General features: G+C 55.9%; 3 protein-coding genes across 3 annotated transcripts in view; 1 reads left to right on the top strand and 2 right to left on the bottom strand.

Moving 5' to 3' along the window:
• The first annotated feature begins 10,249 nt into the window (after nucleotides 1-10,249).
• Nucleotides 10,250-15,355, top strand: CDT1 (chromatin licensing and DNA replication factor 1). Its single transcript, XM_019742758.3, has 10 exons — nucleotides 10,250-10,679; nucleotides 11,248-11,460; nucleotides 11,537-11,691; nucleotides 12,260-12,457; nucleotides 12,558-12,703; nucleotides 12,885-12,985; nucleotides 13,481-13,669; nucleotides 13,974-14,114; nucleotides 14,189-14,390; nucleotides 14,969-15,355. The coding sequence occupies exons 1-10, from the start codon at nucleotides 10,449-10,451 to the stop codon at nucleotides 15,127-15,129; spliced, it is 1,737 nt and encodes a 578-aa protein (XP_019598317.3). The 5' UTR covers nucleotides 10,250-10,448; the 3' UTR covers nucleotides 15,130-15,355.
• A 1,137-nt stretch (nucleotides 15,356-16,492) lies between these two features.
• On the bottom strand, nucleotides 16,493-19,113 carry APRT (adenine phosphoribosyltransferase). The gene is made up of 5 exons (XM_019742722.3): nucleotides 18,913-19,113; nucleotides 18,633-18,739; nucleotides 17,428-17,561; nucleotides 17,122-17,200; nucleotides 16,493-16,898 (listed from the first exon to the last, which is right to left on the bottom strand). The coding sequence occupies exons 1-5, from the start codon at nucleotides 18,990-18,992 to the stop codon at nucleotides 16,756-16,758; spliced, it is 543 nt and encodes a 180-aa protein (XP_019598281.1). The 5' UTR covers nucleotides 18,993-19,113; the 3' UTR covers nucleotides 16,493-16,755.
• A 688-nt stretch (nucleotides 19,114-19,801) lies between these two features.
• GALNS (galactosamine (N-acetyl)-6-sulfatase) overlaps nucleotides 19,802-23,573 on the bottom strand; it is a 30,360-nt gene continuing 26,588 nt past the window's right edge. Inside the window, exons 13-14 of the mRNA XM_019742720.3 lie at nucleotides 23,435-23,552; nucleotides 19,802-20,827 (exon numbers count right to left, since the gene is read on the bottom strand). Coding sequence (XP_019598279.3) covers nucleotides 20,741-20,827; nucleotides 23,435-23,552 — 205 coding nt within the window. The 3' untranslated portion in view covers nucleotides 19,802-20,740. The remainder of the gene's footprint in view (nucleotides 20,828-23,434; nucleotides 23,553-23,573) is intronic.

Genomic DNA, 23,573 nt, shown 5'->3' with positions numbered 1-23,573 from the left:
AGCGGGTGGGGGCTGGTGGGAGGGCAGGGCCTCAGCGACCATGCTTTCCAAATCAGGACAAGGCAGGCATCGTGGCGGGAAAGGGGAAGGGGAGAAGTTAAAGACCTGCCCATTCGCCAATCCTTGCTGGATGCTTAATGGCCTCCTCTGGCCTTGCTGAGTGACTCATGCACCCTAGAATCTGGGCCCACCACGATGGCTGGCGCTCCCAGGGGCCTGGTCAGAGCTGGAAGAGGAACGTCCCTTACGCCTGGCCTTCTCTCTGCCCGCACTCCTGGGTTTGGATGGGCTGAGTCAGCTGAAGGTGGAGGAAGGGGCATATCCTGTGCTTTCCTCATGTGCAGGAAGCTCCCCAACGGAGATTTTAACTGATGAAGCCCCGCTCCCGCCAGCCCAAGCACTTTTCAGGTTCCTGCCGGTTGCCTGTACTGGCCCTTCAGTCCTACTGGTTCTAACACCAGCGGTGAAGTGTTGACCACTGGCCCCTAGTGATGGTCCAGCTGATGTCAGTTATCTGCTTGCTCCCCAAGGCTCAGGGAAGGGAGGAAAGCACCCCCTTGCCAGCCACAAGTGGACGGCAAGTGGACCTTGGGCGGAGGCCTGGCTCTCAGAAGCAGAGCGCAGGCTGAGGAAGAGCAGGTGGAACAGTCACCTCTCCTGCCCAGGGGCTCTGGCTGGGACAGAGGAGGGAGACAGCAGGCCCTGAGCAGCACGCCGGAGAGGGCCGGCCCCGGGAGCCTGACCACCTCATTCCTCTCCTCAGGGTTTTTGACAGCCTGGATCACCCACAGGGGTTTGGCACCCTGCTCCATTGCTGTTGCCACTCACTGAGTTGCTCCATCACCTGTGTACCTGCACCAACCACACAGGGTGGCTGGAACCCCCCAGGTGCCCCACTCGGTCACACTCCACTGGGAATGTCATACTCCCCCACCTCGTCCCCACCGACAAACTCCTGGTTCTTCTGGAATACCTCAGAAGTCCCTCCTCTGCCAGCCCTCCTGACACCCACATGGTTACCTCTCTGTGACAGCCCTGAACTCTTGGGGTATGTAGCCACCAGCTTGGGGCTTCCTGGGGCTCTGCCTCAGGGGACACTGCACCTCCAGGGCGAGCACAGCAAATGGAAGGGCCACCCAGCTGTCCAGAATGGATGCGAGGTCAGTGCCTTTATCAGATGCCATTGCAGGGGGCTGATGACTGATGATGGCTGCTAAGCAACTGGCTCAATGTGGCAACAGACAACAAAGTCACACAGGCCTCTGACCCTGATGGTGTCCCTCCCGAACACCCTCCTGCCCCACTTCTGCCCAGAGCTCTGTGACCTAAGACCCTGACTGTGCCCACACGTGCACAATGCAGAAGGGGAGTGAAGCTGACCTTTGATCTATGGGAACTAGTGGATAAACTCTTTTCCTTTCTCCCCTGGACTTTTTGGGGGAGGGTCATGTGAGACTAAGCCATCAGCTGCAGGCTGAGACAAGTCTTCCACTGGCTCTCTCAGCCTGCCTCGCTCCCCTAACCCCTGATGTGCTGCCTTAGGGAAATCCTACACCAGGACTCGCCTGGGGCTCTGCTCTCTGCTGGAAAGGGTCCCCTACCAAGAACACACACGTGTGTGATTTCCAGGGCAATCCTAACAGCAGTTGGTCTGAGGATGGGACAGACCCCCACAGCTGGGAGCCGCTGGCCTCAGTCCCACACAGGGGCTTTGCTCCCCACAGACACACTTACCACGCAGACAGGATTGCACCCGGTCACTCACCAGGAGGCCCTCTGGTTCCTCTGAGTCTCCCAACCTAATTTACTAGCCTTGGCACTGAGCTTTGGTCTTCAATTGTGGCAGAGTCATGGGGAGACTCGGAGTAATCTATGTAACAGAGTAACAAATGCTTGCAAGCTGAGTGGCCCCCTTACAACCTCAGCATCTTGGCTGTGGGACCTAACTGTCCGGATGAGGTCTATAAGGAATGTCCTGGTCCTGCTACAGACAGAAAACAACCCAGGCCTCCCCCAAATACAGGATCAACTGTTATTTGAATAGGCCTTTACAATGAGAGGCCTAGACCAGGGGCAGAGCTCAATGGTGTTATCTACAAAGATCATCTCCTTCCTCCTTCCCTCTAGGTGTACCCAGCACCTGGATGCTCCGGACGCTCAGTGAGCACAGCGGTTCCACAACTCATCTCAGAAATCTCCCAGCACAGTGCTTAACAGCTTAGTAATAGCCGGCATGCAAAGCATTCCTTCTAGAGATCAGCCCACGTTCTCTCCCCAAGAGCCTTAAGAGGAAGTTCAAACTCCTTTGCAGCCTGGTGACAATTCTTCTCCAGCTGTGCGGTTATGCTGTCCCTACCTTAAACCCCCCAAAGCTTCCACGTCTGGCCTTCCTCCTCCTGTACTAAGACACACTGGGCCCTGCCACATGGCAGGAGCTCAGTGAACACTGCTGGATGGACTATGGTCTCCTTCCAGAGTCTGCGATCCTGATCACGGAACAAACCTCCACTCTGCCAGGCCATGAGCTCCTGTGATGGGACACATCTAACCCACGCTCGAGTGGGAGTGGCTGGCGGCAGGGCCTTCAAAGTCGTTGTTAAATGAGGGACATTGATAGGCCCCTCAAGAGAAGTCCATGGGCCACGGCGACAGTCAGGTGCCGTTAGAAGGACAGATGCCCACCTTCACTATGGATGGAGGGAAGGACCCTGTACTTGGCTTGGTGGACGCTGGCCTTCCTCCAGGACAAGGCCCTCGGTTTCAAGCTTGGCCTGTGCATTGTTTCTCAGGCTGTTCTTGCAGTATAAGAACCCAGGCATTCTCCCGTGGGTTGTTATAACCATGGAGGATGCCTTCCAACGGAGGGGCCACTCCTGTGCGCACCTAGTGTGCCCAAAACGCAGCAAGTGTCAGGACAGGAAGCGCCTGCAGGCTACCCGAGCCTGGAGGGACACTCGGGCTGCAGTGACTCAGGGTGACCCTGGTGAACCCCGCTGCCGCCGCCGGCTGGGCCTGCGATCGGTCTGTCTATGGGGTCGGAACTCGGGAGCCGGTGGAACCTTCCGGCCTTCCTCAGCCCCCTGCGACCTTCCCCCCCACTCCCCGCCCATGCCCGCCCCTTCCGGGCGCTAATCCCCGCTGCACCACTTGGGCATTCTTCGCAGCGCCTGGACAAGCGACGCTTTGACGGTCAATCCCGGTCCTGTCCCCTCGTGGACCGCCCCGCCCCTCTGGGCGCTAAGTCCCGCCCCATGCTCCGCTGCGTGATTGGCAGCGCGACGCCGCGCCGCTGGCCTGCTCTCGCGGGTGGGCGTTGACTTGCCGGCTGGGGCTGTGGCTTCCTTGGAGTCGCCGAGGACGCCTTCCTGGGGCTTCAGGGCCCTCGCACCGTTTTTCCCGTGAGGGGGGCCGCCTGGTCGTGGGCGCTCGCGGGTGGAAGGGACCTCGGTTGTCCCATGCGCTCGCAGTCTCCGCGGGCTGGGGGCGCGTAGACCTACCTGCTCTGCCCCTGCGGGGCCGACCAGGGCCGCTGGAAACTGCATTTATTTTTAATTTAAATACTCTGCAGTTATTGGAAAACTTTTAAGTCTATTTAGAACAGATTGGGCGCGTGAGTCCACTTTTCCAACTGTGAATTTCATGAAATCTAAATAAAGATCAAGTATTTCCATGAACATTTGCAGCACGCTCCAAATTGAGATTTGCTGTAAGTGTAAAACACACTGGTATGCTCAGTGTTAGTACTTAGTGATGATTATGGTGATGATGACGGAGGTGAGAAAAAGTGAAATAGCTCATTAATAAAGTTTATATTGATTACTTGTTGAAATAACATTTTGAATATAATGAGTAAAATAAAAAAATATTTTAAAACGTCCCGATTCTTTTTTTTTTTAATGTAGCTATTAGAAAATTTAAAATTACACTTGTGGCTCCCACTCCATGTATGTTGGACAGCGCTGCTCTACACGCTCACATATAAATCAAGACAGTGCATCCTCTCCCACCCTGATACTCTCTGAAACCAAGTGTGTGGTGATGGCGTCCGTCATGAGCACCTGGGAGTTAGAGGTTTAGCTAGCTTTCCAGGACTCTCACAGCAGTCGTACTAGGAGCAGGTTCCTTTTAGGTCCCCTGACACAGAGGAGAAAACCGAGCCTTGGGGAGGAGAGACTTCCAGTGTCAGTCTGTGGGCAGCAGCAGCTTATCCACCCTCTCACTTTGTCCCTTCTGTAATGGATTCCAAAGTTATCTGGTGGACAGTGAGCCAAGTGCACATTGATCCTGGCTGAGACCCAAATGCCCTCATTGAAGGTGAAAGCCGCCTCCAGATTTGGCCAGGGAGTTTGCATTATAAGCCAAGATCATAAAAAGTTCCCTCGCGGCTGTAGGTGACAGGCTCTCTGCAGGGCCTGGGGGAATCCCCAAAAGCCTGAATTCCACCTTTAGTCTCTGGCTCCTGTCTGTCCTCTTGGGGAACGAAAAGGAGCTGACTGAGGTCCAGAGGAGGCGATGCAGAACCGGCTCCTTGGTGCACAAGCTCTGTGCCCCTGCAAGTCTCCGTTTCTTCATCCACAAATGGGTTACCACTTGTAGGTTCACTTTGAGGGTGAGACAGATAAGGCATTCCAATCACAGGGAACAGGGCCTGCGCACAGCACACCTCAAAAGAGGCTCACTATTATTGTTTTGTAAAATTGCTTTAAAAACTGTAAGGTGCTCCACACCCCTGGGTGGTTGCTGTTATGGGCAAACGGCACCAGGATAGAGCAGTTGAGCAGCCATTCATTCACGCCATGCATGTATTGAGGTGGCAAACTGGCAGGAGCAGGACCCATGGATGGGATGGGCTCTAGGGAAGTTAGGGAAGGTCAGACATGGCTGTGGTCCAAACTCAGAACCTATTGCAACTCGAATCACTTTTTGGAGTGTGGTTAAAATGGTGATGATGATGGTGGTGATAATAAAGGTGATGGTGATTACGGTGATGATGGCAAGTCCCATCTATTTTCATTGGCTGTGGTCCCAGCATTGTGCTAAGCATTTTACCTACATTTAATCCTCGTAAGCTCCCTATGAGCCAAGTATCATCATTATCCTTCCTTGTTATAGGTCAGAAGACTGAAGTTCAGAGAGGTGCAGCCAGATTCACACAGCCAGATTCCACTTGGGCAGTTTGACTGCAGGTCCTGGAGTTTACCCATAATCCTCTCCTCATTATAAGTTAGAGGTCTAGAATCCAGACCCCAGCTCTGCTCCATGGGCCGTACACTCCTAAAAATTACCAAGGGCTCCTAAGGGCTTTTGTTGATGTGGGTTATATCTATCAGTATTTACCATACTAGAAATTAAAACTTTAAAGGCTTTTTAAAAAACATTTATGTATTAAGTCATTAAAAATAACAATAAACCCATAACATATTTTTTTGATGAAAACAAATTGTATTTTCCAAAACAAAAAAAAACTTAGTGAAAAGAGTAACATTCTTTTATTTTTTGCCAATCTCTTTAATGTCTGACTTCATAGGGGCCAGCTGGATTCTCACAGCTGCTCCCCATCCAGTCTGCTGTGATGAGCTGCTCTGGTCAAAGCACATGAAGAAAATCCGGCCTCACGTAGGAAAGTGGCTGGAAAAAGAAGGAATATTTCAATAGCCTCTCCAGAAAATTGAAGACATTCTTCTTTGATAAGTTTATGAAAATAGTTTGGACCCCATGGGCCCACTTTTGAGATCTATTCAACTGTACATATGTGCTTCTGTGTTTACACACACATGTGAGTGTAGCAAACACTCATGGTAGCTCACCCCAATCTCCTTGGTAAGTAATCTGAGGGTTACTGGCAGGAAGTTTCCCTCCATGCGGATAGCTTCCTGGGTCTCTGCCTAAATGTGGAGCTACTCAGACGCGAGTGGTGGACATGAGCGGATGGCTAAGGACGCTGGAAGCAGCCCTCATTCTGTGAGGGTGAGGTTGGTGTGCAAACACTCAGCTTCGTCGGTCCCACGTGGGGCAATGCTTAGAGCGTTCTATAGCCTCTCCTGGAGGTCTCAAAGGAACAGAACTGCAGTCATCCTTGGGGGTTGCCCTTAGTGGTCACCCTCAGGGATAGCCTGCTTGGAAATACACCTTGTATGGGTTCCTTCCCTGTCTCACTTCTCCACTTCCTGGAACCATCTCCCAAATAAATGATTTGCCCCCAAATCCTTGAGTCAGGGTCTGCATCTGGGGGCACGCAAACAAAGACTGAGAACTATCCTGCGTGTATATGTCACAATGATGAAACCTCAGTAAGTGCTCTCTAAAACTACAGATTTTCTAATTAAGGGCTGAGTCCAGCAAGGTGGACACAGGGACACGGCGAGGAGCAACTGCAGCTGTCCAGGTGAGAAGACATTGGTTAGAACCAGGGCTCAGCGACAGAGCAAGTGAGAAGCACCAGCTTCCCTCGGTCATTAAGGTACAGCTGCACAATGATGTAAGACCGAATATGGGGTGAGGAACTCTGCAAGAAAAGCAAACTGGAGAACATGAAGTCTTCTAGGCCAACCTCTAGGTTCACAGTTTAGGTCATCCTACAATGACTGAATGCCAGACCCAAAACAAGCCCTGCTGGCAAAGCAATGAAGCTGACAAGCCTTTCAGGGAGCTGGTAGAGGAAAGACCCAGGCCACTCTAGCCCAGGATGGGGACCACCTGGGTAGGAAGAAAAGCTCTGGTTCAGCCCACAGGGGCCACCCAGCCAGGTGGGGCCTGGGTTTGAATGTCAGCTCTGCCACTTGTAGGCTGTATGGCCTGAAGAAAATGGCTCAATCTCTCTGGCCTTGATTTCCTCATCCATGAAATGGGCATATTTGTAGCATCCACATCCTAGGTGGCTGTGTGAATTAGACGTGTCAATATGTGTAAAGTTCTCAGGACTATACCCAGCATGCAGGAGGCTTCCACGCTTTGGCAGTTAACATTCAGTGCTTGGATCTCTTCTCCCGGTCGAGCGTGATCGCCAAAGCTCACTACCTCACCTCCAGACAGCTCTTCCTGAAATGTGACCATGATCTTGCTCCATCAAGAGGTGGGGCCTAGGGCCCCTCCCCTGGAGGCTGGGTGGACCTTTGTAACCCTTTCAACCCTCAGGAGGGGCAGAAACCGTGCTGCAGGACTTCCAGGGCTCAGTTGTAAAAGGGGATACGGCCTGCATGCTCTCTCATTGCCTCAGTTGGGAAGCTCCATGCTACTCTCAGGGAGTCATACTGGAGACCAGGAAGAGAGACCCACGGAGGGAGAGAGAAAGGAGGCCCACACAGTCCCCACTGTTTCAGCCCTGGGTGCTGGACTTTTCCCATGTGCCACACACGTGAGGGAGGGAGCTTCCAGGCATCCCCAACCCCAGATGCCATCTGACTAGCAACAGGAGACCTTGACTCAGAACCACCCAGCAAAGCCTCTCCTGAATTTCTGACCCACAGAAACCATGCAAGATAACACATGATTATTTTAAGCTGCTAAGTCTGGGGCAATTTGTTATGCAGCAGTAGCAAACTAATGCACCTTCTTTGGGGTCACAGATATTCAACACATATTTGGGTGCCTGCTACATGCCAGAAATGAGTTAAATCATGGCATAACCCTGATTCTTCATTCACTGGTTTAATATTTTGTACTATGTGTTTAGCACTATGGACTAAAATCATACTCCTCTCTGTGTACGGATACACACATGATGGAAGTTTGCTGCCCTACTCCATCTCACTTCTTGCAATCAGAGGAATCAGACTGGTGATTCCAGCTCCAGAGTCTCAGGTCCTAGGAGAGGATCTGATTGGCTGGCTGTGTTCCTCTTGTCCAATCAGCTGTGACTGTGAGGCAGGGGTCACACAATGCAAATTCCATCATTGGTAGATGGGCAATTTTCTGAGAAGGTGCGACCCCCAAAAGATCTACTCGCCATGGGTGACACTAAAAATGTGTAACAGTGGCCCAGCCAGACCTTGCGCCAGGGAGAGGTTGCTGAGGCCCCTGCTGTGCAGTACAACCCCTTTCCAGCTGGTGATTTGCAGACCACACTGTGAAGTCCCCAGACTACCAATGCTTCTTGCCACTCAGCCCACATGGGCAGACTCATTTTATATTCACGTTCTGGACTCTACAAGATCCCTCTGGATGGTTGTTCTAGGATTCAGCTCATGACAGAGCTATTGGGGCTGTTAGGACCTACTTATACCTCCAGGCTCGTGTCCCGAGGCTAGCCAAAATGATAGCAGCGCTGTCTAAGACTTTCCTTCCCAGGAGTTCCCTTAAGGTAGATGCACTTGGCAGTTCATGTCTGTCACACAGCCGTGTGGTGGCCAGGTGGGAAGGGAGTCACCCTCTTGAGGTGGTCTCCCTGGATTTTTCACAACCCTGGGGCCTGCCTCTAGCCTTCACAGAACAGTGGGAGGGCATGAGCCCAGCGCAGCACTCAATGGTTCCAGGCTGGCTGGTGGGCAGGTGACAAATGAAATGCTGGTGGAGACTGTTCAGCGTTTTGGAGGCCCTGGGGAGGCCTCCTGGCCACACCCTGCCCATCAACCAACTTATCTATAGAGTGCAGGGCTGGGCCAAACTGCCAGCAGCCAGATATTGACAGGTCACTTGTGGTTAGGTCCAGCTGCCTCTACCGCTCCTAGACCAGGTGCTTCTTTAATTTTCTAAATGTGAAATAGAGAGTAGGGAAAGACCATGTTGCTGGAAGAGAAGAATGCTTCCCTTCCTTCTGATGAGAAGCCGTCAGCCAAAAGATTATGCTCCCATTACAGTTCTGGAATCCTGCAAACTTTCCCTCTTCAACGCACAGCAGGCTTAAATCTGGAGTATTCCACTTTGATTTAGGGCAATTCCTGCCTCCAATCCCCACCTCCAATCCCCACTTCCAATCCCCAACCACTGTTTATTTTATTTTATTTTTTTTTAATTTAAAATTTTTAATAAATTTTATTGGGGAATGTTGGGGAACAGTGTGTCTCTCCATGTCCATCAGCTCCAAGTCGTTGTCCCTCAATCTAGTTGTGGAGGGCGCAGCTGAGCTCCAAGTCCAGTTGCCGTTTTCAATCTTCAGTTGCAAGGGGTGCAGCTCACGGGCCCATGCAGAAATCGAACCAGCAACCCTATTGTTCAGCGCTCACTCTAACCAACTGAGCCATCAGGCTGCCCCATCAACCACTGTTTTAAGAAATACATTTTAAGTAGTGGCTCACAGCACATACACCCAAACAAAACTGTATAAAAATGTAACCTTAAGAATGCTGGTTGCAAACTTCTATGTTGATTCTCATCCTAGTAACTTGCTACTGGCTGTTTACAAAATACGGGTCTAGTTGCCCGCTTCCTTTATACATATGGGAAACTCCATGCTTCACCCATCTGTTGCATCAACCTCCAACTTTCTCTTGTCAGTTTGCAAGAACCAATGGCATCACCCAACTGACATTTCTGTGTTTTTAAAATAAGGGTACAATTCATGCTCTTTACAGAAAACGTGGAAAAGTAAAGCCCCTCGCTCAGCCTTCATCCCTCCCAAAGACAACCTTTGTGATTTTTTTTCCTCCCAGACCTGCAGACATACTCGTACTTCAGGACCGGAGGAATGGCATTTTTCTGTGACGGGAATTCCACCAGCAGTGAAGCTCGCTTACCTGGCATTAGGGTCTCAAGTGTTACAGAAAATCTAAGCTTTAGGTTCTAAGAACATTTGAACTCAGTCACTTTGAAAGCAACTTTTTTAATAGCTTGAGATGTAATTCACATTATCAAAAAGCTCACCCTTAAAGTGTACAATTCAGTGGTTTCAGTATGTTCCTCTAATTCCAGAACATTTTCCTTTCTGAGGTGTATCCCCTCAAGTTCACTCCCGAGCTGGGGGACCTTGGACAAGTCGCCCACGCCCTGGGATTTCTTCGTCTGTACTACGGGGCGCCCAGGCCCCAGGTTGTCTAAGGACACGCTGAGCTCCGACAGAGCCCCGCCGCGGTGGCGTGCACAGTCGGGTCAGGTGCGTGGCACCTCCCCCTAGTCCATCGGCCCCGCACAGCACGTTACCGTTCCATTACACTGTAATTAAACTTAAGCTTGTAGCATTTTTCTGTTAAACACACTGTAGTTTTCCTGGACGGCACTGGCTTGATGTCCACCTAGAGCCGCATTGTTCCCCGCAAACTGCTCGGGGACCCGGAGACCGCGCAAACTAATACGTGAACACACCCCAAACCCGCCCAAAGGGCCGCGCTGCAGCGCAGGCGCAGCCTGAGAGCGTCAGGGCGCATGCGCCCAGGCGCATCCATTTCCTACCCCACCCCCGTCGTCGCGCCGATGGTTTCGTCCGCGGCGGAGGTGGGGCCACGCGTGGCGCGAAAATCGGCGCGAAGCGCATCACCACTTCCGTCGGTGGCTCCGCTCTCGCTCTCGCCCTCGCCATGGCGCAGCGCCGTCTCACCGACTTCTTCGCGCGTCGCCGACCCGGAATTCGCGCCGCATCGTCGCGGGCCAAGCCGACCTGGAGCACCCCTAGCCCCGCCAAGCCCTCGCCCCGCGCCTCGGCCCTCACCATGGGCCGCAGCCGCAAGCGCGCCCGCCCGCCAGCAGAGCCCGTGCACGATAAGCCCGCGCCGCCCGCACGCAGGAAGCTGAGGCTGCCCGCCGACGCGGTGAGGGCGAGGGGCGGCCCGGGCCTTGTGTGCATGATGGGGGGGGGGGCGGAAATTGAGGTGGGATGGGGACAGGCTGTGGAGGGGCTTCTGCAGAGACACGCCCCAGAGGAAGGGCACAGATCGGGGGGCTTGGATGTAGAGTGTAAACCGAGGTCCCAAGTGGGAGTTCTGGACTGTGGCTTGGGAGTAGAGAACTGGCCGGGAGTGTCTGCAGGAGCTCAGTTCGAGCTGTCAGGCTGTCCTCTGGCCACCGTAGACCCCGCTTGGAGAGGACTTGCAGTGAGTGGGGAGAAACTTTGAGCAGGGGAGTTGATGGATCTGACTGATAATCGGGAAGGCCAGAGCTGGGCACTCTGGTAAATGCTAAAGCTGTCTGCAAGGCTGTTTTAGGGGTCAGGCCTGAGTAACCGTCTTGAGAAGAACCAACAGATGGGTGGGCCAGGTCCCTGTATTAACGCAGTGCCCCCAAGAGGCTGGATTGAGGGAAGCAGAAAATCCTCTCTCTGCAGAGCCAGTGTATGGCAAGGGCTTGTCATTCATTCACCTTTGGGGTCCTTTCCCTCAGGTCTCTGGCCCTGGCTCCCCGGCTGCCCCTGGCTCCCCGGCTGCCCCTGGCTCCCCGGCTGCCCCTGGCTCCTCAGCTGACCCTGGCTCCTCAGCTGACCCTGGCTCCCCGGTGGACCCTGGCTCCCCAGAGCACTCCTCTCCGAGGAAGAAGACAAAGAAGGCTGCTCGCTCAGCTGGTCAGCCGCCCAGACTGGCACCCCAGCAGGAGAAGGTAAGGAGGCTGGATCAGGGGTGGGTGAGGAGGGCATGGGGGTGACTGGCCAGCTGACAGCAGCCTGTGTCCACAGGTCCCCTCGAAAGTCACCTTCTCTGAGCTCAAGTCGTGCCTGCAGCGGGCCCGGGAGCTGGGGGCACGGGTCCAGGAGCTGAGGGAAAGTGCCCAAAGGAAAGAAGCTGGGGAACCAAATGTGCCGGAAGCCGAGAGGCACCCAGAAGAGCCATGGTGAGTCCTGAGTGGGCAGTCAGGTACCTCAGGAAAGGGTAAGCCTGGTAGGGCCAGGGCTGGACAGAGGGCAGGAGCTGCTCCTTCAGGGAGCCAGTACAGTCGAAAGGGCTCTCAGATCCCAGCACTACCCCTCATTAGCCCTGAACCCTCCTCTGTCCGTAGGAGGGTACCAGTTCCTGCCTCAGTGGGTCCTTATATTGACAGCCAGCGGTTATTCGGTATTTGTGTCCTATTGCCGTGTCGGTCCTCCCCAGGTCCTGTGGTCATCATGTGCCTCTTAAAGATAAGGAAACCAGGGCTGGGGGTAGCCAAGGACCTCCCTCAGTGACCAGGCAGGACATGGCAGAGCTGGTTTTGAAGCCACGCTTTTCTGTCACCATCTCCAATAGTGCTTGTGATGAGGAGGTGGGCATACAAGGAATTTGTAAATTGGTACGCAGTGTGTCATGGGGGCAGTTTTGTAAGCCCCAACTCTGAGGTATCCCTAGCCTCTTTGCTAGCTATTGGGTACTGGGCAGGGTGTGGATTTGGCACTTCTCTCAAGGCCTGGCTTTCTCCCTGGCAGTGGAGAGAAAGCGCCCGCGTACCAGCGCTTCCACGCCCTGGCCCAGCCAGGGCTCCCTGGCCTCGTGCTGCCCTACAAGTACCAGGTGTTGGCCGAGATGTTCCGCAGCATGGACACCATCGTGGGCATGCTCTACAACCGCTCTGAGACTGTGACCTTTGCCAAAGTCAAGCGGGGTGTCCAGGACATGATTCGCAAGTGAGCAGGGCCCTTGAAGGGTTGGGGGTCTCGTCCTGCCGGTGGAGGCTGACCTGTGCCCTGCTTTGCTCTCTTAACCCCTGGCACCCTCATCCCATAGGCGCTTTGAGGAGCGCAATGTGGGCCAGATCAAAACCGTGTATCCCACTTCCTACCGCTTCCGCCAGGAGCGCAACGTTCCCACCTTCAAGGACGGCATCAAGAGGTCTGATTATCAGCTCACCATTGAGCCACTGTTTGACCAGGGTGAGTGGCTGTGGCCGAGTCCACTCATCTCTGAGCCTCGGTTTCCCCACCTGCGGTACAGTGTGGCTTTGAGCATGGGTGTGAGGCATCGGGCACTGGGCCTCATTTGAGACCTGTGGTTTGGGGGCTGGGCGACTGGGTGGGTCTGGCCCCGGGGCTCAGGCCTGGACTTGTCCCGCAGAGGCTGGCAACATGGCGCCCCAGCTCACGGCCTCACGACTACTGCGGCGGCGCCAGGTGTTTAGCCAAAATCTGGTGGAGCGCGTCCGAGAGCACCACAGGGTGAGCTGGCGACCCCAAGGTGACCAAGTCAGCCCTTGTATGAGGTGTTTCCCCTGTGGTGGGCCATGTGTTCTGTCCTGTCCTTTAGTACTTATTTGTCCCCGCTGTCACAGCCCCGTCTTACCCAGCAGGAACCGGGCTCTCTAGAGAGGCTGAGTTCTAGAATTATCAGCCACTCTCCGAGCCGGGACCATAATCTCATATGGAAGGGGTAGGCGTGGTCAGATGCGGATCCTGGTCCTGGCTCCCAGCTGAGGCATGGGGAAGGGGAGGGGGGGTCTGCCCTGAACAGAGGAGGGGGGAGCTCAGTACTGTAGCCTCAGACTTTGCGAGGCTTGTGATGACTTCAGTGGGTGCTCTACTCCATGCTCTCAGCCCAGCTGAGCACCTGGGACCCAGAGAGGAAGTAGCTTGCCTGAGGGCACCCAGCTGGGATAGGACCCAGGACAGGCTGATGTGCCCAGGGTCACCTGGCGCCCCTCCTTTCTTGGACAGGCCTTCCTGGCCTCCCTGAAACCCCCCATGGTGGTGCCTGAGGACCAGCTGACGCGCTGGCACCCCCGCTTCAATGTGGATGAAGTGCCTGACATCAAGCCTGCTGAGCTGCCCCAGCCACCCACTACCGAGAAGGTGGCCACCGCCCAGGAGGTGCTGGCTCGTGCCCACAGCCTCATGTTGCCCAGGGTGAGGCTGGCTCTGGTCTCCCGGGGGGGGGGGGCAGTCTGACCCCCACGTGGGTACCTGATAAGCACCATGCTCTGCCATATGTTGGGGGTGGTGGGACATGCCCTCCCCACATTCAGAGCACTGCCACCATTAGGCTCTGCCGTGGGGTGCCCAGCACAGGTCCCTGATGTGCTGGGATGAACTTGGGCTGGACAGACAGGGCCTCCTGGGCAGTGGGTCCATGCAGATGGGCTTTGAGGGGCCTCCCCTGCAGCTGGGCCAGGGGCGGCTTCTCTTGACCTCTCCCTCTCACTTGCCCCAGATGAAGAAGGCCTTGAGTGACCTGGCCCTGCGCACAGCCGAGCCCAGCAGCCCAGGGTTCCCTAGCCCTGCACTGCCGGCCACGCCCCCAGCTACTCCACCTGCCCCCCTGAAGGGGGTGTCCCAGGACTTGCTGGAGCGGGTGAGTGTTTGAGGTCTCAGGGGGGAGTGGGGCTGGACTAGCTGTCCACTGACCACTCCCCGTGCCCACTGCAGATCCGGGCCAAAGAGGCACAGAAGCAGCTGGCCCAGATGACACGGCGCCCTGAGCAGGAGCAGCGGCTAGAGCGGCTGGAGCGGCTGCCTGAGCTGGCCCGGGTGCTGCGTACCATCTTTGTGTCTGAGCGCAAGCCAGCGCTCACCCTGGATGTGGCCTGTGCCAAGATGGTGGACAGTTACCACGTGGCCATGAGCCCAGGTGCATGTAGGGGCCCCTCCCCTGTCCCAGATGAGGGTGGTCACCATGAATTTAAACTATCCCCCACACATGCTCTGGGCACCTGCTGTATGTACTGGGTGAGCACAGCTCCCTGGAGGTCACCTGAGCCTCTTATCTGGCCCCTTCACTCCTGTAGCTTCTTAAGGCTCCCTCCCCCTCACAAATCTGGCCTTTGCCCTTGCCGTCCCTCAGTTGGCTGAGGTCCGGTAGTATTGCCCGTTCCCCCTGAGTTCTCGGGTCCCTTAGAGCTGCAGGACACCTCTGCTGTGGGGTTTTCAAAGGCTGGGACCTGCGACAGGCTCAGTGGGAGGGCTACCTCGTTGGGCAGGCTGTGCAGTCACTGCTCTGGCTCCAGCCCTTCTGTGTTCAGTTTATTCCTTTGCTCCTGGAGACAACATGTGTCTGGCCTGGGGAGAGGTTGGGGAGCAAAGCTTGGCACTAAGGAAGGCCTCTTAACAGGGCCCTGAGGTGGGAGCAGCACCCCCTTAACAGATGTGTACACAGGCCTACAGATTTTGGGGGGCCAAGCCCTCCGTCTCATGTGTCTCTCTTTTCAGGGGAGATGGAGAAGCACGTACAGCTGCTGTCGGAGCTGCTGCCTGACTGGCTCAGTCTCCACCACATCCGCACTGACACCTATGTGAAGCTGGATAAGGCCGCTGACCTGGCGGATGTCACTGCACAGCTGGCCCGCCTTGCGCGTGCTGAGGCACTGTGAGTCTGCCAGCTGCGCAGCAAACACCAAGTAGGCTGAGGCCGTGGCCGGGCCCGCGGGGCCTGTTTTATTCCCTTTACGAACACGAACTTCTGCTCTCCCCTCCGAATGCCCCTGAGCATCAGAGGCTGGGCTGGGCTGGGCTCTGGCATGGCTTGTAGGTCTCTGGCCAGGGTGGGTGGTGCGCCTGCCTCGTACAGCATATTGTAATTAAACTGGTTTGTCTTGGCTTTGTCTTTGCTACACTGGAGGTGCAGGGATGTGGGGTGTTGGGGTGGGGAGGATGGCTTTGCTGCCATCGGGTTGTGCAGTGTGGTTGACAGGATAACATGCCTCCCTGATGCCCATGAAGGGATCTTGAGACGGGAGTTGATCCTGGATTATCTGGTTGGCCCAGTGTCATCAGAGGACCCTTGTAAAAGGGAAGCAGGAGCAGAGATTGGAGGGTGGTATACCATTGGCTTTGAAGGTGGGGTGTGGGGTCATGAGCCACAGAATGTGGGAGGCCTTCAGAAACTGGGAGAGGCATGGAATGGATTCTCCATGGGGCCTCCAGAAGGCACCAGCCTAGTCTATACCTTGATGTTTTAGTATAGTTGTATCTGGATTCAACTGATTGAAAATTCAAAGGGGAAAAAAGTTACGTTGTTGCTGACATGTACAGTGGTATCTCAATTTTCAAACATAATCCGTTTCAGAAGACCATTTGAGTTCTGAAACGTTTGAAAACAGGCATGGTTTCCCCACTGAAAGCAACACAAGATGGATTAATCTGTTCCAGACCTTTAAAATCAACCCCTAAAACTGCAAATTTAGCATGAATTTTACTATCTAATGACACCATAGATCCATAAAATTTACGGCATTCGTAAGCCGAAATGTTTGTCAACAGAGAAGTTCAAAAACTGAGGCACCACTGTACTATGTAGTTGGGCCCAGAATGTTTGGTCTGTACTGAACACATGGCCTTGTCATTATTCCCTAAACAATACAATATAACTACTTATGTTGTATTAGGTATGTGTATAGGTTACATATAAACACAACACCGTTTTATATAATACTTGAGCATTCTGGTATTTTGGACACCAAGAGACAACTAATTGTACTTCTGACCTCTAAGATAAACTTATTTTAAGCCACCAAATTTGTGTCATTTTTTTATAGCACCAATGTGAAACCAATTTGGGTAGCATCTGCTTCCTAAGCTAGTCTGCCCCCTCCACCAGAGAAGCATAAACTGCTGCAAATGCTCGGAAAGCACCACACACGCACACCCAGCCATGGGATCCCAGCATCTTCCTCTTACCTCCAGGCCCCATGTCCCAGATCCCCCCCTTGACACCTGAAGAAACACCAACCACTCTTGCAAAGTTGATTATTCATGTTGTCATTTCACTATAAAAACCCAAGTAGCTGGACTTGGCTTTGCTCTGGGCCATCAGCTCCAGCCCTTTTCACTTACAGAATTCGCAGAAAGGGCTCCAGATACTGGAGAGAATCACTCAACCATAAAGATTTTAAAAAGCCTAAGTGGGCAGTCAGTGCCCCCTGGCGGCCAGTGGAGGTCACTAGCCACTTAGGCCTGACCTTTCCTTTTACCAGTTGGTGTGGGGCAAGGTGCCTGGGTCACTCATACTGCAAGAGGGAAAAAAAGGGCACAGCCCCTAGCTTCTCCCTGCCCTTCAGCGAGGTCAGCTCCACCACGCTCACACATTCCAGCACCTCGGCACGCAGCTGGTCCAGCAGATCACAGGCTGTGCGCATGGTTCCTAGGGTGGGGAGGGGCAGAATGAGGCCCCCATGCAGCCTGGGCCACCCAGGTGGTTGGGGGAAGAATGAATTGGCATTGCAACCAGGCTCCCCTCTGGCACACAGGGTAAACTATAGTGATGAGGTCCTAATCCACTTCACACACACAAATGGTGAGGTACTTTCTCCCACCCCCACCAGCTCCCTGGTGCCAGGCCCTTTTCACTTGGGGGAGACGCTCACCGCCAGTGGCCAGCAGATCATCCACGATGACCACCTTCTGCCCTGGCTTCAGAGCATCTTTCTGGATTTCCAGCTCAGCCTGTGGACAGGAAGCGGGCCTTGGTGTGTGGCGCTCAGGAGCTGACAAGGGGCCACCACCTGGGCCCTGGTTTCAACCCACCCCATTGTTTCCTGGCTATGTGAACCTGGCCCAGTGTCTTAGCTTTTCTGAGCTCACATCCACTCCAACCACAGCAGCTCTACTTGACTCCACAACTCTCCCTTTGGGAATGGAGGGTCCATGGCAGCAGCCCGCAGCAATCTCACCTTCCCGTATTCCAGTGTATAGGAGGCAGACACGGTGGGGCCCGGCAACTTCCCTCGCTTTCGGATGAGCAAGAAGCCCAAACCAAGCTCCTGGGCCAGGGAGGGGCCAAACAGAAAGCCTCGAGAGTCTAGACCTGTTGGCAAGAGTTGGGATGTTTTGGGGGCAGCTGTGTGGCATGGCAGCATTGGGTCCCTCCACAGGCCAGGGCTGGATAACGACAAGCAGTCACCACAGTGACACAGGGTGCCTGGCTTTGCTGGCTCCAGCTAAAAGGCCAATGACATCCATCCATTCAAGGAGTGTTGACTGAGCACTTACCACGTGCAGGGACTGCTGGGTGCTGGAGAATAGGAGGTTAGGAGCTAGGGCCAGGGATAGGTCCGTCCTACAAGGCTGAGTAAATAGCCAGAGCAGTGTGGCCTTGGGGGAAGTCACCTGACCTCTTCCCAGCTTGTTTCTAACTGGGCTGGTAGTAACTATGAAATACCATCAGCAAAAGGCTCTTTTCTTAAAAGGCAGTCTGCCCCAGGAGCTTCTTGTCCAGGAGAGGCAGTGACCGGGCACTGGCCACGTGTTGCAGTATACTGTGAGGGGAACAGCAGTGCTGTGCTCTCAAGGCAGCAGGGAGTCATGAGAGCGTCAAAGTTGGGGCTCTCCCAGATCTCTGCTGGCCTTCTGGAAGCCCCACACTGGGTCAAGGGCTGGCACAGAGCAGGGGCTCAAGACACTTGTAGAAGGGAACAAGATAGCTTGCCTGGCCCAGTGGACTCGGGCCGGACATTCCTCATGGAAATTCCCTAGTGCTGCAGACTGCCAACTGGGTGGGGCGAGCCTTTTTCTCTGCTGGTACCCACCCAGCAGAGGCCATTTCGCAGGCAGCTGGAGAGGCCTGAGCCCCTCTCAGAGCTGCAAAGTAGGGAGGCAGCGGATCTATCCCTACAGCTTACGCAAGAGTTATTACTCAAGCAGTTGGCGGCTCCCCTGAAGGACGCCGACCAAACCCCTCCCCTAAACAGAGGTTGGGCCGTCCCTCTCTCCGTCTGCTTGGCTCAGGGGGAAAGAACCCCACCCAACGGGCTTCCTGGGCCCTGTCCCAGACCCCTCCACCTCACGGCGTCCCAGGCGAGGACGTGGAGGCAGAAAGTGCTGGCCCTGGAGATCCCGAAGCGGCCAGGGTCCCGTCGGCCCTGGTGCCCCCACTTGCCCGCGATGTAGTCGATCTTGCCGCCGTGGGTCTTCTTCAGGTGGTTCGCCAGGAGACTGATGGAAGCGCGGAAGGAGTCAGGGTCCTTCAAGAGGGGTGAGATGTCCCTGGTGCGCAAGGACAGGCATGGTTACCTCGGGGTCGGCCACGGCGTGGAGGCCGTAATCCTCCGGGGCAGAGCTCACGGGCACCCCGATAACCCCACTCTACCGGCAGGACAACGGCCCGGGGCCGGCGCCGGCGCGGCCCAACTCCCCACGTGGCCCACCCGCGCCCGCACCTGAACAGTATGCCCGGGATGGGGAAGTCCGGGAAGTTGCGGATGCCCCGCGCCACCAGCTGCATCTCGGAGTCCGCCATTGCTGCGTCCGCGCGTGTCTGCGGACTAGTGGAGAGCTCGGAGGCTCAGCGCCTGCGCGGGGCGGGGCGTATCCCGGCAGAAACCACGAGCGGGGCGCTACGGGTGGGGCCCGCAGTCTCCCAGAGGAAATCCGGTGTTTCATCTCTTAGGTGATTTTAAGACGCCTGTTTATTTCTTGTACCCTGAACAGATGGCGTCCCTGCCTCAAGGACCTTCGGCAGGGGCCGAGGTGCGAGTTACGGTCGATGGAATATGGCGTCTACGCAAGCCCCGCCGGGCTCTCCGGGGGTGTCGTCGCGCCGTTTTGGCCCTCCCCGAGAGCACCGGCAGGTCCTCAGGACCATTTTGGCTAGCACCCCAGGCCGTGGGCGGGTGCTTGTTGGCCCTGCCAAGTTCCCGGCACGCACCCGCCCCGGCCCCCCTTCCTGCCTTCCTGGAGGGTCTCGCCTGGTCTGCTGCCCCGTACAGGGGCCTTGGCGCACAAACCCAGACGAGCGCGGCCCAGGCCTTCCCGCAGGGTGAATGAAGACTCGAGCAAGGTGTTCCTGGCAGGAGTGAAGTGCAACCTGGAGGGGTGGACCAGCCAAGGGAGGGGCCGAACCGGAGGTGGAGGCCATAGTGACGGGTTTCTCTGGGGCCTGCAGTGGGAGGAAGCTCTTCCCAGCCTCTGCGGACTGGGCAGTTGGGAAGACGGAGTGCTGGAATGCGTGGCCGGTGGGAAAGAGGCTGAGGGGGACACCACTGCAGACCCCTATCATGGTACCCAGGGGTGGACGACTCCTCTAAAATGATCTTATTTTTAAAAAGCTGAAATGCCTGTTACTTTATTTTAAAACTGTTTTCTTCATAATTTCCCAATCTTAATACAATTTTGGCAAGACTATCACTGCAGACTTGAAAACCCCATTCAGTGGAAGGAGCTCCTTGTAGCTTCAGGGCGGGGACCTTGGAGCCTGCGCTTGGTTGTTCAGGCTCCTGTGATGTGGGCCAAAGGGCTCAGCCTCATGCTTTGCCACACCCCGTGCTGTGGGGAGGAGGGTGGGCAGGGGTGTTAGGAGCAGACACACCTCAGTGTGTGCTGGGGTTAGGGGTCTAGATCCCTAAGAAAGGTGGAACATCGAGGGTGTGCTATTCCCTCCTGTCCCCAGGGAAGCAGCAGCATCAGCTGTCCCCACTGGGTGGGGGATGGTTAGCTGTTGAGGATCTGGCTCGGGGAAGCCCTTTGCCTCCTCCCCCTCCATGTGGGTGGTGCAGGGAGGTGGAGCTGGGGTGCCCCCTCTGTGCAGCACCAAGGGGCTCAACACAGGATTGGCACAGCCTCCCTTGACACTGGGCAGAAGTGCCGGAGGGGACAGCTGGGGGCAGCTGTGGCGAGTCACGCCCCTGCTCCTGGGAATGGAGGCCAGGCCCCTGACAAGGCCAGCCGGGAGGAGGCAGGGGTTGAGTGGGAGGATGGGAGCCAGGTAGGAGTACTGAGACCTCAGGCAGCAGCTGATGGGGGGCCTCAGGCCCAAGGCGTCAGGGTCAGGCAGCCAGGACGAGGGCTGAGGAATGACTCCAGGGCCAGGTGCTGTAGCTTTGCAGGTTCTGCTCCACGGTTGCAGGTGACATCTCTCCAGTGGTGGGCAGGACAGAGGGCAGTTGGGGCTTCTCCAGTGTGGGAGCCCTGAGGCCAGACCCTTCCTACCCCCCAGGCACTTGCAGGGCCAGTGGGAGGCACCGGGCCTGTTCTGACCCTGAGCAGGTGCTAGTGGGGCCAGGAGCACTTCTTGGGGACAGACTCTGGCGGCGTCAGGCACTTTCCCAACTTTTCACAGCCTGGGGGTGCCCAGTTCTGGAAATGAAAATTCAGAAAGAGAATGTGCAGTTATTCCAAGCACTTCTAGACTCAGCAGTTTCCAGACTCCTGACCTGCCCAGGCCCATCCAACTGGCTGTGGTGTGGAAGCCACTGTCTCCACTGCAGCCCAGGTAAGACCAGCACAGGAGACACCTGGGCTCCCCAAGGCTAGTGATGGGCAAGAGGGTGAAGCCTTAGGGTGTGGGTGGCCATGGAGTGGGGCCTGCGCCTGACCCCTCTGTTATCCAAGGGGACTGTGTGCTAACTGCCCCAACCCCCTGGCCACATGCCAAGTAGAGGCAACTCGGGGGCCTGCACACGCCCCACTGTGATAGAGAAGGAGCTTCACGTTCCAGGCGGGGCTGACTGAGGGGCTTCATACACCTCCTCATGATTCCCCACAGAAAGCTCTGTCAGAGCCCTTTCTCCAGGGGGGAGCCGGCCTGTTTCAGTGCCTGGCAACAGAAAGGGATACCCATGCCCCTAAGAGGGAGCTTTCCTGGTTTTGCCATGTTCCCCCAGTGCCCAGGGGGTGTCCCTATAGGCCACAGTTGGGAGACTCAGAATCACTCTCGGGGCACTCACCCACGACAGGACCTCAGAGTATGCATGTTACTGAATCAGAGCATCAGTGATAGGGAAAGCACTCTCCTGCCCTGGAGCACATCTCTTGGCTCCTGTGGTCATGTGGGTCCTGGGTGCCCCAATGGAGAGGAGCCAGGCATCTGGGCAGGACCGGGTTTTGATAAGGTACCTGTTCCCAACTTTTGAGGCAAAGCAGGGAGAGCCGCAGGTGCGTGCAGGACACAGATTCTGGGCCCAGCCTTCAAATCGGGGGGTCTGGAGAGGGCCAGTGCCTCAGGTGTCTGATGCTCAGTAGGATAGCCAACTACTGTGAGGGCTACAAGGTACATGGGACTGCTCTCGTCAGAGACCAGAGGACACCACACCGAGTCCTTACCTGGGCTGTCCTGGATGTGTAGGGGCCAGGGCTGAGCTGGGGGGTGGACGTATGTGTGTGGGGTTCAGGGCTGAGCTGGGGGGCTGGAAATATGGGGACCAGGGCTGAGCTGGGGGTATGTTTGAAGGAGGGCTGAGGGCTAATAGTGGAACTTTTCTTCCATCTAGGGACCAGGGAAACCCAGGGGTGTAGAGAGAATGAGTGGGGGGATCCTCAGGCTTTTTGCACACACACATGCCCATACACATCTCCAGGGAAAGTGCTCACTTTAAGTCTAGGGGCTAACCCTCACTGTTCCCACTTGTCTTCAGTTCATTTTTGGGGTTTGCGGGGGTGGGTGTCCTCCACGTTCTTCCATTCAAGCGGCAGCCAGACTTCGGCAGTTCCTGCGGTGCTCAGGAGATGGTGACAGTGCCCTGGCCAGGTCAGCCGCCTCTCCTCTCCCCTACCCAGCCCTCCCCTTCCTAAGACCCTCTTCGTCTCTAAGAAGCTGGGACTCTGCCTGCACCATAGAGCAGGTGCCACTGGGGGAAGGGAGACATTGTATTGGGGTCGGGCACAGCATTGCTTTCACAGAAGGACAAGATGGGGTCTGGAGCAGGCACCAGGGGTTCTTCCCCAGGTAGGGTGCTCTGAGGCTCCTGGGACCTGACGGACCTTGGGGTCCCTGACTCTTCTACTTTACTGCCGAGTTTACAGGCCAGCATACCAGCCTGGCACCCCTCCAAGAAGGGGGGGCCTGCTGGTGCCCACCCTGAATGTCTTCCTGTGGTGAGCCCCAGATGTGGAAAACAGTGACGAGCCCATCCCCCCCGGCCCTGGCGGCCTTGTCCAGCTCAGTGCCCACAGCCACTGCCAAGGTTCTCCCCCCGCTAATAATCCTCACTGCTAGGAAAATGCTTCTAATATCCCGACTCCATTTTCCCTGCACAGTTTCCTCCCATCACACCCACTCTGCACGCTGACTGCTCACACAATCACTTCCCTCATGGGGGCAGGCACCCTGGGCTCCATTTGGCCCGGCTGTACTTCAGGGTGCTTAGCTGCCCTCACAACTGCCTCGTGGGTCCAGGGAGCGGGGTGCTTGGGGAGAGGGGCTGACAGGCTGGGAAGCCAGGCTAAGCCATCCAGCTTTGCTCTGTGGGATCTGAGGTGCCACCGGAGCTTCTGACATAGACACGTGAATTGCCTGTCTTTGTGGAGATGGGTGCCAGACACTTCCAGTTACCAGGTAGGCCCCCCATGGGCACTTCAAGGAGGTCTGTCCGTGCAGGGACCTGCATCTGCTGTGCTGAGAGGTGGGCCCCATGGGCGGGCCGTATACACAGGCCATGTCCACACCCCACAGGTCTGGCTTGTCCTGCATCTGTAGAGGGGTCAAGTGGCCCCTCACACCTGTGGGATCTAAGACAGAGCAGGAGGGAAGCGGGGTTCTGGCCGGCAGCCCCAGCAGCCTCTGGAAGCGTGCTCTCTGCTGGTGTCCCACACACTGCCCAGTGGTCACCCTACATCCAAGAGGCCGCCAGACTCGCCGCAACCTGTGGGGCTTGTGTCCAGGATGAAGGTGCAGTGCTGGGCGTGAGCCCCACGGCACTCACATTGCATCCTCCCAGCACTGACAGCCACGTAGAAACCACTTACCATGACCGCCTGGTTGCACACGTTGAGCTGGGGCTGTCCAGGGACCAAGGCCTCCTGGTGCTGCTCAACGACTGGGGTGATCCTGCGAAGGACGTCCAGGTACTCGGTGCTGGCAAAGCTAGAGGTGAGAGTGCATCAG

Source organism: Rhinolophus sinicus, chromosome 8, assembly GCF_057876585.1.
Source record: "Rhinolophus sinicus isolate RSI-liver-muscle chromosome 8, RSI-T2T, whole genome shotgun sequence".
Lineage (NCBI taxonomy): Eukaryota > Metazoa > Chordata > Mammalia > Chiroptera > Rhinolophidae > Rhinolophus > Rhinolophus sinicus.
The sequence above is the reverse complement of the archived record's forward strand: the minus strand, read 5'-3'. Positions and strand labels throughout refer to the sequence as shown.

Bases quoted from the DNA above. Each gene is read 5' to 3' on its own strand.
- CDT1 (XM_019742758.3), top strand. From the start codon at position 10,449: ATGGCGCAGCGCCGTCTCACCGACTTCTTCGCGCGTCGCCGACCCGGA. The intron at 12,986-13,480 runs GTGAGCTGGCGA...TTTCTTGGACAG, and splicing joins GCGTCCGAGAGCACCACAGG to GCCTTCCTGGCCTCCCTGAA. The intron at 14,391-14,968 runs GTGCATGTAGGG...CTCTCTTTTCAG, and splicing joins CCACGTGGCCATGAGCCCAG to GGGAGATGGAGAAGCACGTA.
- APRT (XM_019742722.3), bottom strand. From the start codon at position 18,992: ATGGCGGACTCCGAGATGCAGCTGGTGGCGCGGGGCATCCGCAACTTC. The intron at 17,562-18,632 runs GCAAGTGGGGGC...TCTTGCCAACAG, and splicing joins CAAGATCGACTACATCGCGG to GTCTAGACTCTCGAGGCTTT. The intron at 16,899-17,121 runs GTGAGCGTCTCC...TCCCCACCCTAG, and splicing joins TGATCTGCTGGCCACTGGCG to GAACCATGCGCACAGCCTGT.